Genomic DNA, 13619 nt, shown 5'->3' on the forward strand with positions numbered 1-13619 from the left:
GACCCTAGGCAAGACAGAGGGTCAGAGGGATCTTGGTGTGCAAGTTCACAGATCCCTGAAGGCGGCGGAACAGGTAGATAAGGTGGTAAAGAAGGCATATGGGATACTTGCCTTTATTAGCCGAGGCATAGAATATAAGAGCAAGGAGGTTATGATGGAGCTGTATAAAACACTGGTTAGGCCACAGCTGGAGTACTGTGTGCAGTTCTGGTCGCCACACTACAGGAAGGATGTGATCGCTTTGGAGAGGGTGCAGAGGAGATTCACCAGGATGTTACCAGGGCTGGAGCTCTTCAGCTATGAAGAGAGACTGGGAAGATTGGGTTTGTTTTCCTTGGAGCAGAGGAGGCTGAGGGGGGACATGATTGAGGTGTACAAAGTTATGAGGGGCACAGATAGGATGGATACTAAGGAGCTTTTTCCCTTCGTTGAGGGTTCTGTAACAAGGGGACATAGATTCAAGGTTAAAAAGCGGGAGGTTTAGAGGGGATTTGAGAAAGAACTTTTTCACCCAGAGGGTGGTTGGAGTCTGGCACTCACTGCCTGAAAGGGTTGTGGAGGCAGGAACCCTCACAACATTCAAGAAGCATTTGGATGAGCACTTGAAATGCCATAGCATGCAAGGCTACGGACCAAATGCTGGAATATGGGATTAGAGTAGACAGGTCTTGATGGCCGGCGCGGACACGATGGGCCGAAGGGCCTCTATCCGTGCTGTATGACTCTATGACTCTATGACACTGGTGTCTTCTGAGAGGCACTGCTCCTTGAGGCTCCTGAAGCTGTTGTTGCTCCTCTTCCTCAAACTATTCCTCCATCTGGACTGGCAATAATAGGAGCCGTGATGATGAGAGAAAAGTTTCTGAGGTGAAGTGAGGCAAAGACGTATAAACGAAGAGATCTGGAAGCTGGAGACTCTCCTGGCAAGCCAGACAGCAAAGAGCCAATGACTCACTGTGTTTCAGCTGCATGCCCCTTTTATACAGCATCAGTGGGTCTGTGAGCCACCAAACCCACCAGATTTTACAGGCCGATTTCAAGCTGGGGGCCTCCCGTTGGTGCAAGTTAAAATGACAACATTGATTGTCAGCCAGAATCTTTCAATCCCTTGAGACAGAAGGTGGCCAATTGACCCACATCATGTGCCACCGGGCAAAGGCAGAATGAGGCAACGGGGCAGGTGAAGACTACAGGGGGATAAATTATTGGAGCCTCTGTTAAAGGACCAAGTGTACCAAGTCCTAGGACACAGAGACGGGACAGGAGAGTGACTGGTACAATCGCTGTCCTGTCCTGTCTCTAACTGCATCCCAGAAACTCGGTCCTTCACCCAAGGCTCTGATAATCTGTCCCATAGCGACCCTTACCTGCTCTACTCTGTCCTCTGCCTCGCTCTCCATTAATTGGCAGCATACATCCACAATCTGGGCCAAAGGGTCGCCCCTGCCACCCGAGATTGGAAGATTCTGGCTGCTTGTCAACATTTGTCATTTGAAAATGGAGAACAATGGCAGGTCATGTTGCCCACAATTCCTTGCAAACCCAAATCCATTCTATTTGCAAGACTTAGAGCCAGAAAAGCTATCTTAGTAGATGCTAAGTAAGCAGTGCAAACGTATGGGCACAGCAAAGAAGCTGCCACAACTTCAACTGAATTTTTTTTTTGGTTTAAGAAAGTGTGGCATAAATGCATGGCAATATGGTAGCAATTGCTGCAAAAGGTTACTGTTTCCCTTTAAATAATATAAATTTATGTGTATGGAAGAGCAATTAAGCAATCAAGTGTACAATCAACAAAATTTTTGTTGTTACCTTTTTGCCTTCAGCTCCTGGATTACCATCCCGTCCAGAATGCCCATCAATACCCTAAATACAAAAGACAAATGAAAATCAATTGTAGCTCCACCGACCATTAGACAACATGGCCCCGATTTTTAAGGGGAGGCGGGGAGGGTGCGGGGGAGGCCGGAAACGACAGGACCTCATTAACATTTTTTCTTCCATTTCCCACCTGGCAACCGGCCAAATTGACTGCCAGGTGGAAAAACCGGCAGCAGGAGGCCAGAGCCGGGGAACCTTGGGGATGGTCCTTGGCAATCAGGAAGGGGGAAGGTCGGCGATCAGGGCTTGGGGAGGTGGGAGAGAGTCCATCTCGGGAGGGGAGAAGGCTGGCAATCAGGGCTTGGGGGGTGGGAGAGAGTCCATCTCGGGAGGGGAGAAGGCCGGCAATCAGGGCTTGGGAGGTGGGGGTGGGATCGGCCACGATCGGCGTGGATGGAGATAGAGGCCAACAAGGCTGTGATGGGGAGGGCGGGGGGAGGTCATCGATCAGGGCTTGGGGGAAGAGAGAGGCCACGATCTGGTAGAGGGGAGGCCGAAGACTTCCTTGAGAGACCAAGGGGAGCACTCCTGCTCCTCCTGGCCCACAAGGAGTGCTCTAAAAAGCACTTATCTTGTGGATCCGGCAGCTCCCGCCTCCCATTCACTGCTGGGTTTCCCAAGCCCTGAGAAACCTGCACAGCAAATGTAAAATTAAAACGAGCTCCCAATTTCACTGTGGGAGCCTGATTTAAATACATTAATGAAGTGTCCCGCCACTAAACCTGGCGTAAAAACGGCAATGGGTGCGTTCGCAGCGGGTTGGGGTTGCGTTCCCCGTTCTTTTCATTTTTAACACCCCCTAGGCTCTCCCGACTTAGGTCCTTCCTGGTCAGCTATTAAGTGGGCAAACTTGCTGAGCCATCACTCTTACTTTATTCAATTAATTTATGTCTTCTCCTATTTTAAAATGTTATCCTCCCCTCTGGATCTTCTCTTGCACCATACAGTGTTCTCTAGTTGAGACTGATGACCTGCTGCTTATCGGCCTCTGTTGTTCTGGCTGCCAAGTGCACTGCCAGCTGTCCTTTGATTTGTCCTTCCCATCCTATTGAATACCAGGCTTCTGGTGGATACCAATGTACCACTGAAAGGCAGAGCACACTATTTAGTAAAATTTGTAAAACCCCTTCCTGCCACTCCATGATGCAGCACACTCATGTGTTACCCTACATCATGGCCCTCGTGGCATCAGCTCCTAGTGACTTAATTTCATCTCACATTTCCACCTCTTTCCCAATTTTAAACCAACAAGTTTTAATCAGTTGGCAATCAAGTTGAGGACACAGCAATGATGTGAATGGTGTACTAATACGTCATTCATGGGGGTATGGTAGCGTAGGGATTAGAAACCTAGAGGTCCATGGCAAGTTGTGAAATTCAAATCAATAAATCTAGTAATTTGTGGACTAGCACCAGAAAAAAACAACTGGTTCTCTAATGTCCTTCGGGGAAGGGAACTTTCCACCCCTACCTGGTCTGACCTTCTCATCTCTCCAGTCCCACACTGTGCAGCTAATTGTTAATGCCTGCTGACGTGGCCTAGCAAGTCACTAGCAATAAGTAATGGATGCAGCCTTGCCAATGTCACCCACGTCATGAAAACAAATTTTTAAAAAGTGAATTTTACACTGGTTCCTGTGCTCCTGTTAGCAAGAAGCTGTATTTTTACCAATGTACTGCACATGGCATAGGCATATTGCCAAACTACATTCTGTACTTAACTTCAACTTGATGTTAGAGCGTCCAACAATGCCACAGTCCCACCACTGCCATGCATAAGCAATCTTCCTCTCCCTGTTCTAGCAGGGAAGTCAGCCAGCTGCCCCTGTTCGCATGTAAATGGGGCAGGGACGTGGGGCTGGTTATGCAGCTGATTTCCATCCATACTACCACTGACACCGCTAACCTCCAGGGACCACCAGGAGAGGGGTGGCAGTGTACCCTGAAACAAAGGCAGTAAGCTTGCTCTTTGGACGGAGAGGGCCAAATGGTGTCCACCATTCCATCACTTCAGCCCCCATACCGTGTCCTGAAGAGCCCGCTGCTCACTCGGAGCCCTTTCTTTGCATTGTTAAAAAATTCTTCAGGGCACATCGGCCCCCTTTAAAACAGGCAGCTCCTCCTTGAGGCATTGTGTGCCACCTCATTTCCTTGTTGTGGGGAATCCACTTGGAGCATAATTAACGATCCCTGACCCAGGAAGGGTTAGTCCAACAGGCGGAAATCCGTCCTCAACGCTGCTCTGGACGCTAATCCAAACTAGAGAAAATACAGCCCCAAATCTGTGACTGCCTTTCCACAGCACAACTCATCAATGTTGTTTCCTTCCCAATTAGTTATTTTGCAGGTTTTTCTGCAGGCTCAACTGGTGTTTAAGAGGTAAATATTAGGAAATCACGCAGGGGGTTTTTGGTGGAAACACCCACCCGGAAATGGAATGTCTAAAAACAGCCACTTACACCGATCTTCTGCCAAGATTTCAGGGTCAAAGCCTCTATCGCTGTGCTATGTAGACCAGGAAGGCCCTAGCTTTGAGCCGTCCTGGTATGTGCCGAAATAGTTAATGCCAGCCAGGGGATGAGTTCCAAAATTGGTCACAGTGCCTCTGTGTCAGGGAAGGAAACATCAGCCTTGGTTCCTGTTGTTGATCACTATCTCCCCCTGCTGGTAGTATGCATGCAGTGAGGACTGAATTGGGCCCAGCTGCAATATCCTCCACAGTTAGATAGCCCACTGGCACTCACTGTCATAGCGCACATGTGGCTGCATGGGCCCACAGCCAACCACTGCATGTGGAACTGTACCCCAGCTAGGGGAGGGGGTTGGGGCACCTTCAGGAAAGGAGGGGTGGGTAGAAAATTATAGGTTACTTTCATAAAATAATGATAATATAGTCATCACAAAGTTAGCCTGACAATAATAAATACTTACAGGTTCACCTTTAGGTCCTGGAGTACCGTATGGCCCTCGAGGCCCCTCTGAACCCTAGGAAACAAAGAATAAGTGTAAAAGGATTAAAGGCACACAAACTTGTAGCTATCTTAGGAGTGAATGGTCTTTATTCTTTTTTACGTTCTGCTTTATTTTGAAGTGCCAATTTGTCATATGTCACTTCAATGTCGGAGATCAGCATTCATCTATCAGACAATACATAAACTGCAACTCAAGGAGAGAGGAAAAATAAGCTCAGACTAACCGCTCTAAACTATTACTATCCTGAAGATGAATCTTACTTTCTTCAAGAAGGAAATATGGCTTCAAAAGGGAGAGTAGATGGTAAACCTCACTACCCAGTGTGGAACTGAGTACACCATAGGGTCCTCTCCCAACATTCTTTATATGCTTATTAAAATGGGAAAACTAAGACATAAAACCCCAAATTTACCCTAAGTGTGAAGTGACTAGCATAGTGTGCCACAGGGAACATATATCAGAAACAGCAGCCATGGCTTCCATTTCCAATATCCCATTGACTAGGCCTAGCTACAATCAAATGAAAAGATATGGGGGCATACATTCATCCCGCCTTTGGCAGCCATGCCGTCAGCTGCGCCTTCAGATGTCTCCAGGCGCTCGAATTCCCTCCCTGAACCATTCCGCCTCTCCATCTCCCTCTCCTCCTTTTAGACCCTCCTTAAAATCCACCTCTTTGAACAAGATCTTGGTAACTCCTTCAACTATCTCTTTCTTTGGCTCAGCTTCCATTTTGTTGATTACCTATCTTGTGTAGCGCATGGCCCAGTCTTCTGCATTAAAGGCATGATATAAATGTAAGCTGTGGTTATTGTTGTTGCTGCGCTGGGGATATTGGATCACTATTTAAATTAATGGATGGAAAATCAGGCGGGCTCCCTTACAGACATTGGGGTAATTTTGACTTTGGGTGATAGTGTAAAATGGGCGATATTGATTCAGCCGCCCTTTACACATCTCTCCCGATTATCTCTCCCAAATATCATTTCCATGGAAATGAAAATTATCCCCATGACTCCTCCTCAGTCCATTTCCCTGATACATGACATAGAAATATTTGATAATATGGAAGAGAACCAATCAATGTATCTGTCACAAGTCAGAAAGACTGGGAAAATCCCAGGTTTCATCCTTGTTCTGTGCCGCGTTTGTTCTTTTCAGCCAGACAGCAGTGGGGGTCCTCATATTGATCTCAATCCCTTCGGTTTAGGGAGAGCGAAAATCAACCAAGGTTGTCACTCTTGCTATTTAGTGATCCTTCTGGAATGTGGATGTTGGGTTCAACTCTAATGCCATCCTCCAACAGTTGAATAGCCTGCCAACACTCATTATCAAGACTCATATGTGAAGAAAAGCAAGATAACAGGGACGGGCTGACAGCTATGGACTTGTATCCCAATATATGTCAACGCCCTCAGGACAGAAAATGGGGACAAGGGAGACATTTGTTTAAAAATCAGCTGTCTATTTTTACTTCAAATTTTAGTTAGATTACTGCCATGTGGTCATTTCCCAGGTAGCCACTATTCTCCAGAAAAACTATCATAATCATTGAATTTTCCATATTATTATCGAGAATATTACACATTTGTATGTAAGCATTAATTCAAACATCAAAAACAGGAGGGATGAATAAAAACTTACTTTGGCACCTTTGATGCCTGGTTCTCCGTTTCCACCTCTTGGACCTTCTGGTCCCTAAAATATAGAAGACTGATTGATGATTTTTTTTAACCACTTACAGTTCTTCTTCATTAGGAGGGGTCACTGATATCTCAGCAATACTGCTTTCCAAACTTGATTGCATTTTAATATACAGTGTCAAAAATAAATGCGGTTTCTATTTATTTTGCTAGTTTTTTCTATTCCATCTCCACAATTTATATTCCCATAATTACCTCTTTCTTCGAAAGAACATCTAAGTATTCACCTTCCTCAGTGAGTGGAGGATGAGTGAAAAATCCTTATATGTCCATGGTCACAGATAGTCCAACCGACTTACTAATATGTGATCTGAGATCTGTCAGTCAAAATACTAAGTCAATGAAGACTGTTCCTGAATGTCAGCTTGCCTCAGTTAACATCACTCCCACCTCTGAATCAGAATGTAGTGTGGTCTGATTCCCCCATATTAAGACTTGAGCACATAATCAAGGCTGACACTCAACTTCAGTATTATCAGAAGGGCTGTCCTTTGGATGGACATTAAACTGAAGCCCATTTGACTAACCCATTGCCTAGGCCATGCTACAATCTGCCTGTTCGGGGGTAAGTTACAGTTGTAAAGATAAGGCGGTAAGGTTAGTATTTGGAATGGATGAGACCAAATGGATCAAAGGGCCTTCTGCATCTGAACATATCTTATGAAATCAGATGAGATTCCCAGTGAGAAAGAGCAAAGTGGCACTTCATCTGGCCTACTCAGTGGGTGCAAACTGCCTACTGTCTGATCTACTGATTCAGTTTGTACTTTTCCCAGATATTGGGAATGTAGCAATATATTTTAGTTGAGAAACCTAGGTTGAAAGGAACAGCCTCAAAGGGCTGTACGGCTTTTTCTCACTCTATACTTTCTAATGGTCTTAGGTTCTAATCTCTGATCTACCTATAGAAAAAGAACTATAAGTCACTGCACCTTTAACTTAAACTAGCATAAAATAATTAAATACTTACAGTAGGTCCAGTAGTTCCTGGAGGCCCCGGCAAACCATTAAATCCTGGAATTCCCTGAATGACAAACAAATCACTTCAATTTTTGAGAAGTCTTATACAGTAAATCTCCTTCTTGAAGTCTATTTGAAATCTAGCTAGAAGCCTTTTTTGTTGTGGAATGCTTTAATTGTGTTCTCCATGTTGAGAGGAGCCATATAAAGGTTATTATATTATAAATCGTGCCGTATGAGAGAACCTTATAAAGGAGTATATAATGGCAGTATTAAAACTTAAAAGTTACAGAATCGATAAAGGGTTGAGACTGTTTTAATCCAGTAATCTTTATCCTGATTGTAATTGAAAGCAGGGTGTGTAGTGCTAGCTACAAATCACACCCAGGCAAAGCTTAAATATTGCTAAATGGTTCCTGGACAAACGGTGGGAATTCACAATAAAACAACGGGAATGAGCAAAAAAGGTTGAGTTCAAAAATTATTTAATTACTTTAGAGCAATTAACAGATCTGGATAATTCAACACCAACATATATCTTTGATCTTATGTCTGCTATACAGGCTTGATAGGGAGGCCCAGAAACTGGGATACGTTAACGTCCATCTTTTTTGGTGCCGCACAGCCTCCAATGTCCCCAAAATGGCCGGCAGGAAGTGCACCGCCCACCATATTCGATAAGGACAAACAAGAGGCGTCTTAACCCACGCCTGAAGCAGGAGTTAGGTCCTTTGCATATGCAAATAAGGGGTCTAGCACCTGCCTCAGGTCCCCGCTGCAACATTGGTTTGCCCTGAGGCAGTCAGCGCTTGCTGCACTCAGGGAAATCAAAACTAAAGATTGCCTGTAACAAAAAGGTGCGACTGCTCCCAGCCCTGAGATCCCTGATCTTTGACCTCCAGGCCCTGACTCCGATGTCCGAACTCCCTCCCCCCAGGCCCTGACCCTCAATCTCCGATCTCCCTCCCCCCAGTCTCTGGCCCTTGACCTCCGATATCCCTCCCCCCAGACTCTGGCACCCGATTTCCGATCTCCCTCTCCCCTGGCTCCGGCCTCCAGCCTCCAATCTTGCTCCCCCCAGGCTCTGGCCATCGACATCAGATCTCCATCCCCCCAGGATCTGGCCCTTGAACTCCCTCCTCCCCTCCCACCGCGCGAGATCCCCGACCTCCAGGGCCCGAGCCCACAGGCCATTGTCTGTTGGGGATACCCCCGCCGCCGATCGCTCTCCCTGAGACCCGCGAGCCCCCAAAGGCCCAGGCCGCACCCCCCCCCCCCACCTCCCGTGGCCACCACCGTTGCGCTGGCTGCGTCCCAAACTCCTTCCACTTACCTGATCGGAGCTCCTCCTGCAGCACCACCTCTATGGGAATGAGGTCCAAGGCCCAATAACCGGGGCTCCTCGGACCTCACCATTTGTGCACAGGGTAACTGCCCTCCGTGGGTGGGGAGGGGAGAAACCCAAAAATGGGCACTCCCGAAACTTTAGTTTAGTTATGACCAAGGTTGAAACTCATGAGACATTCCAACTCATTTACCAATATGTAATCTGAGACCTGTCAGATAGACAGCTAGATGAGATACCCATCGTGGAAAAAGGTAGCAAAGCCCAGGCCTATCCAGTGGATACACAAGGCATGCTGGCTGATATAATAATTTGATTCAGTCAGTACGCTAAGAACGCTATACAAATGCACAACTTGAAATTGACAAAAAGCGAGAAAATAGAATATGAAAGTAAACTGGCAAGAAATATAAAAACGGATTGTAAGAGCTTCTACAAGTATGTAAAAAGGAAGAGAATAGCAAAATTAAACGTTGGTCCCCTAGAGGCTAAGACAGGAGAAATTATAATGGCAGATGTGTTGCACAAATATTTTGTATCTGTCTTCACAGTAGAAGACACAAAAGGCAGACCTGAAATAGTGGGGAACCAAGGGGCTAATGAGAGGGAGGAACTTAAAGTAATTATTATCGGTAGAGAAAAAATTCTTGAGAAACTAATGGGATAAATCCCCTGGACCTGATGGCCTACATCCGAGGGTTCTAAAAGAGGTGGCTGCAGAGATAGTGGATGCACTGGTTTTGATCTTCCAAAATTCCCTAGATTCTAGAATGGTCCCAGCAGATAGGAAGGGAGCAAATGTAACACTGCTATTCAAGAAAGGAGGGAGAGAGAAAACAGGGAACTACAGGCCAGTTAGCTTGACATCAGTCATCAGGAAAATCCTAGAATCCATTATTAAGGAAGTGGTAACAGGACAGTTAGAAAATCATAATATGATTAGGCAGAGTCAACATGGTTTTATGAAAAGGAAATCGTATTTGACAAATGTATTAGTTTTTTGAGGATGTAACTAGCAGGGTAGATAAAGGGGAACCAGTGGATGTATATATGGATTTTCAAAACGTATTCAATAAGGTGCCACACAAAAAGTTGCTATGCAGGATAAGGGTTCATGGGGTTATGGGTGACATATTAGCATGGATAGAGGATTGGTTAATGGACAGAAAACAGAGGTTGGCAGGCTGTAACTAGTGGGGTACCGCAAGGATCAATGCTGGGGCCTCAGCTAATTACAATCTGTATTAATGACTTGGATGAAGGGACCGAGTGTAATGTATCCAAATTTGCTGACTATACAAAGCTAGGTGGGAAAGTAAGCTGTGAGGAGGACACAAAGGGCTCAATTTTTAAATGGTGGCAGGTTGGCAGCGGGGGGGGGGGGGGGGGGGGCGGTGAAAAGGTGTGCATGGCAAACCCGAGTTAAAAAAAACTTACCGTTGCCGACACGATCGCAATGTAATTGATGGTGATTAAAAGTTCTTTCCGGGTTTCGCGCCCAGCAGCCAGCCTGATTGACAGACTGACTGCCGACAGGAGCTGCAACGCCGAGGGGGGTGGGTAGAGAAAGAGAGAGAGCGAGACATCATCCGGCGCTGGAACGGAAGATTAGGGGGAGAGGGGAAGATCGGAGTGGGAGAGGGGAAGATGGAGGGGGAGAGGGGAAGATCGGGGGGGAGAGGGGAAGTTTGGGGGGGAGAGTGGAAGATCGGGGGGATATCGAAGGGTGAAGAGGGGGAGATCGGGAAGACATCGGTGGGGGGTGAAGAGGGGGAGATTGGAGAGGGGGACATCGGAGCAGGGTGGCAAAGTAGGTTGATTTTGTGTTTTAACTTCACTGAATCAGAAGCCGTGGGAAATCCGCCGAGGTAAGTTAAAAATCGTTCTAACTACCTAATATTTCACAAGTAAAGTGCCTTAAGTACCTCAGTGAGGTACATTTGGCTCTTTAACTATCATCCTGCCGGCTTTAATTGTCGGCGGGACGTCTGGATTCAGGACGCCCCACGCACACAGTTCCTTCCGTGGGGAACTCGGAAGTCGGCGGGTTAGAGCCGGCTTCCAAACCCGCCCTGCATTTCTGCAATTTTCGCAGACCACTGGCCCCAATGCACTTGCAATTTGTGTGTAAAATCGAGCCCAAAGAGGCTGCAAAGGGATATAGACAGGTTAAGTGAGTGGGCAAGAAGGCGGCAGATGGAGTATAATGTGGGGAGATGTGAGGTTATTCACTTTGGTAGGAAGAACAGAAAAACAAATATTTTTTAAATAGTGAGAAACTTTTAAATGTTGGAGTTCAGAGACACTTGGGTGTCCTGATATAAGAAACACAAAAAGTTAGCATGCAGGTACAGCAGGCAATTAGGAAGGCAAATGGCATGTTGGCCTTTATTGCAAGGGGGTTGGAGTACAAGAATAAGGAAGTCTTACTACAATTGTACAGGGCTTTGGTGAGACCTCACCTGGAGTACTGCGTACAGTTTTGGTCTCCTTATCTAAGGAAGGATATACTTGCCTTAGAGGCAGTGCAATGGAGGTTCACTAGATTGATTCCTGGGATGAGAGGGTTATCCTATGAGGAGAGGTTGAGTAGAATGGACCTATACTCTCTGAAGATTAGAAGAATGAGAGGTGATCTCATTGAAAAATATAAGGTTATGAGAGGGCTTGACAGGGTAGATGCTGAGAGGTTGTTTCCCCTGGCTGGAGAGTCTAGAACTAGAGGGCACAGTCTCAGGATAAGGGGTCGGCCATTTAAGACTGAGATGAGAAATTTCTTCACTCAGAGGGTGGTCAATCTTTGGAATTCTCTACCCCAGAGAGCTGTGGATGCTGAGTCGTTGATTATATTCAAGGCTGAGATAGATAGATTTTTGGACTCTAGGGAAATCAAGGGATATGGAGATCGAGCAGGAAAGTGGAGTTGAGGTTGAAGATTAGCCATGATCTGATCGAATGTCGGAGCAGGCTCCTATTTCTTATGTTCTTTTGTTCTTAAATCATTGCCCTGACAACCACTAGGGACAAAATGTTGGACATAGCTCTCTCAAAGATTGGAGAGAAGAGTCTTTCACAAAGGATGTGCTAAGATATTGTGAATGCGGGAGTTTTATTTTAAATTGAGAAACCTACTTGAAGGGCCCCATTAAGATTTTAAAAGAAAACAGACGGTAAGACAAGAAGTAGCGATTAAATGACACCAAGCTTTGATTTTAAACGCCTTTAGTTTGTAGGAGGAGAGGAAAATTGAGAACAGTAAGGAGTTCCACAGTTTTGAAGTTGTGGGAAAGAAGGACTTAAGAATAGGAATTATGAATGAATTAACAATGAATTAGTTAGTACTGGCCTTCGCTAGTCCTGTTGATATGCTTTCCTGAGTAGAACATTGTGTGTCACATGATTCTTGGGATGAAGATGTGACTCTGCAATGCTGTCAGATTTTGTAACTCAACATGGGTTGCCACAGATGGAGACCAGTTGCTTCCCCTAGAGCAAGGTTTTCTTATATTCCTTCTGTATTGGAAAAGCATGGGAGAAAGCTATTCATCCAACCCCATCAGCTATAGCTGATAAAAGGCCTGAGGAAAAAAAAAAGAGGAAACTCATCCTTAAAAAAAATCCAATTTTCGGGAGAGATTTCCAGAGTGCATGGATGTAATGACTGAATGATCAGCTTCCAGTGAAGCAAGCACAAAATGCGACCAGGACCAAATGGCTCACATGAGGTGGAATGTGGCCATGTGGAAGGATTTAAAGACTAGGATGAAAACTCAGGGAGTCAGTTTGCTGAGGCACAGGGATGGTGGGTGTGGAACTTATTGCAAGCGAGCAGCCTGATTGTGGAGTTCCAGATTCATTGAAGTTTCTGAAGGGTGGAGGTGGGGAGACCAGTGAGAACACTGGACAAGTCAATCCATGAAATAATGAAGAGGTAGATTTGAATTTCAGCAACAGTGAGCAAGAGGTAGGAACATAAGCGAGCAATGCTCTACAGCCAGCAGAATGCAGTATTGATGGCAGTAAAAAACTTAGCTCAGGAACTAATAGAATGTCAAGGTTGCACACCTGGATTCATCCTGAGAGGCCAACTAGGGAGGTTGATGAAGCGAGAGCCAGTAGCACTTAGGTGCTGGCAGGAACTGAGAAGGATGGTTTCAGTTTAGATTGAGCTGAAAGAAATGGTGCCTCATCTAGTTCTTGATATTTGTCAGACAGTCAGAAAGCCTTGGTGGTGGTTAAAAAAAAGATTTGGGTATACACACACACATAGAAACTGATGCAATCCTTCTGGATGATGCTGCCAAGGGGTAACATGTAAAAGAGGAATAGGAGGGGAGGGGTCTAAGGGTATAACTTCTGAGGTTTACCAAAGGTGACTGCAAGGACATGACAGTAAACCACTGAGAAGATATATTAACTGTGTTGGGGCAGAAAAAGTAGAGCTACGAGAACTGTGCTACAGAATTGGAGGGGAGAGAAGGGGCAGTGAAGGAGAATGAAGTGATAAACAGTGTTGAAGACAGCACAGGGATTGCAGAGGAACAGGAGAGGAGGGAAACAGCTGGAAGAAAAACATTTATGAAGAATAAAGAGAGAATTAAGTGAAACATTGGAACTTTTTTCACTGACGCTAACATGTACCATGCAGTGATGGCGAGAACAGTGAGGAATATTTCCTTGCAGGTGTAGCTAACTATAAAATGACTGACAACTACAATACACAGCCCCTGTGGAAAATTAGATTAATATATTACATG

General features: G+C 45.6%; 1 protein-coding gene across 1 annotated transcript in view; it reads right to left on the minus strand.

Annotated features, from left to right (window-relative positions):
* LOC137306049 (collagen alpha-1(IX) chain-like) overlaps positions 1 to 13619 on the minus strand; it is a 140114-nt gene that overhangs the window by 45597 nt on the left and 80898 nt on the right. The window contains exons 21-24 of the mRNA XM_067975092.1: positions 7528 to 7581; positions 6499 to 6552; positions 4813 to 4866; positions 1813 to 1866 (exon numbers count right to left, since the gene is read on the minus strand). Of these exons, the coding sequence (XP_067831193.1) occupies positions 1813 to 1866; positions 4813 to 4866; positions 6499 to 6552; positions 7528 to 7581 (216 nt within the window). The remainder of the gene's footprint in view (positions 1 to 1812; positions 1867 to 4812; positions 4867 to 6498; positions 6553 to 7527; positions 7582 to 13619) is intronic.

The sequence above is a fragment of the Heptranchias perlo genome, chromosome 3 (assembly GCF_035084215.1).
Source record: "Heptranchias perlo isolate sHepPer1 chromosome 3, sHepPer1.hap1, whole genome shotgun sequence".
Classification (NCBI taxonomy): domain Eukaryota; kingdom Metazoa; phylum Chordata; class Chondrichthyes; order Hexanchiformes; family Hexanchidae; genus Heptranchias; species Heptranchias perlo.